The sequence below is a fragment of the Aplysia californica genome, unplaced genomic scaffold, assembly GCF_000002075.1.
Source record: "Aplysia californica isolate F4 #8 unplaced genomic scaffold, AplCal3.0 scaffold00275, whole genome shotgun sequence".
Classification (NCBI taxonomy): Eukaryota; Metazoa; Mollusca; class Gastropoda; order Aplysiida; family Aplysiidae; genus Aplysia; species Aplysia californica.
The window spans coordinates 708,869-710,800 of NW_004797545.1; the positions used below are offsets into that span (position 1 = coordinate 708,869).

The 1,932-nt window shown below is 41.9% G+C and overlaps 1 protein-coding gene across 1 annotated transcript in view; it reads left to right on the forward strand.

Annotated features, from left to right (window-relative positions):
• LOC101858638 (contactin) overlaps positions 1 to 1,932 on the forward strand; it is a gene marked incomplete in the record, with an annotated part of 71,633 nt that overhangs the window by 29,831 nt on the left and 39,870 nt on the right. The window contains 1 exon segment of the mRNA XM_035970500.1: positions 133 to 241. Within this exon segment, the coding sequence (XP_035826393.1) occupies positions 133 to 241 (109 nt within the window).

Sequence of the window (1,932 nt, forward strand, 5' to 3'; positions counted from 1 at the left end):
CCCTCTATCTCTCACCCCCACCCATTCCTACCCTCGGCCTCTTTTCCAGTTCAGATGTTTAATCTCAATCAAATCTTCCTAAAAAATCTATCACCCCACCCTTCACCACCCATCCCCCCCCCCACGTTTAAGCCCCCAAAGCGGACTGGGGCCCAGAGATCCAGGACGAGTTTATTGCCGTGTTCCCCAAGCCCCCGCTAGCTGGTCAGGACGTGCACTTGGAGTGCTTCGCCTACGGCACGTGAGTAGTGGACCTGTCGTTGTTGTTGTTGCTGGTGGTGGTGTTGCTGTTGTTGTTGTTGTTGTTGTTTATGCTGCTGCTGTTGTTGTTGTTGTTGTTTGTGGTAATTATAAATGCTGTAGCTGTTGTTTTTTTTGGTTATTGCAGCTTCTGCTGCTGCTGCTGCTGCTGCTGTTATTGCGGCTGTTGTTGCTGTCGTAGTTGTTATTTTGTTGTTGTTGTTGATAATCGTTTGGTTTTTGTTATTGTTGTTGTTGTTGTGATGATGATGTATTGTTCTTAATGTATTGTTGTTATTGTTGCTGTTGTAGAACAGTTGCGATGGTTGTTGTTAAAGTTTGTTTCTGTTGTTATTGTTGTTCCTGTTTTTTGTTGTTGTAGTTGTTGTCGTAAAAATGTTGTTGTTGTGATGGAAGTGGTGATGATGGTAGTGAAGGTGGTTGTTGGGGTTGTTGCTGTTGTTTCTGATTTTAAAAAGGTATTATTGTTGTTGCTTATATAGGAAACCAGAATGACTGCCATCTCCAAGAACACATTGTGGGTAATTGGCGGGTGCTATGGTGTGGTTTGCTCCTGCAGACCTTCTTTCCTATCAAACATCTATCGTCTTTTATCTCCCCTCCTTCTATTTTGTGTTTGTTACTCTCTTGTAACACCCTTAATCTTTGGCACTTATATAACCTTATTGTGTTGCAACTGCCGTAACCATCTTTCTAAAACAAGAGCACTTAACAGTGACATTAACATTAAAAAGAAATAGGAACCGCCAGTCGACACACAGGGTAACTTGTTCATCCAAGGGACGTAATTGTAATATAAAAAATTGCTACGTCTGTTGTAAGTATTTGCCCTTTAGTAATGACTAACATTATGATAATTAACAAGTTATTGCAAACTGTTATTCAGTCAAAAAAGCATTGATTCAACTGTCTTTATTTTTCTTGTGCGAAAATTTTCGGGCATCAAATATTTCTGCATATGTACGTAAAACAAACAGTTTAAACAATTGTCGTTCTTTGTTAAATTAGATCTGTGAGCTCACTATGTCGTGTTGTTGAGTGTTGATCAAGGATAAATCTCCATAACCTATCGTTAATCTTGGCAGCGGGATAATGTCCCTTGAAAAATGAAAAAGGTCATTATTTGATGCTACACTGAACTGTACAGTCATGCAGATAGCTCTAGATTCGTGACAGGAATTCACTCTCTTGTAACACCTCTAATCTTCTGGCGCTCATACGACCATATTATGTAGTTGCGAGTGCCGTAACACCTCTACTAAAACAAAGAGTTAGATCTGATGATAACAATAGCAACTGGCTAAAGCGACATTCGAGTTTATAGCATTAGTCACATCCATCAATACAAACCCACGTACCACACGTTTTAAGTCACACCTAGATTTTTATACAAACATATCGACGCGCAAGCACACGCACACGCACACGCGCACGCGCGCGCGCGCACACACACACGCACACACACACGCACACACACACACACACAAACACACACACAAACACACACATACCCATCCACAAACACACACACACCCACCCACCCACACACGCACACACCCCCACACACGCACAAACACAAACACACACACACACGCACAAACACAAACACACACACACGCACAAACACAAACACACACACATACACACACACACACACACACACACACACAC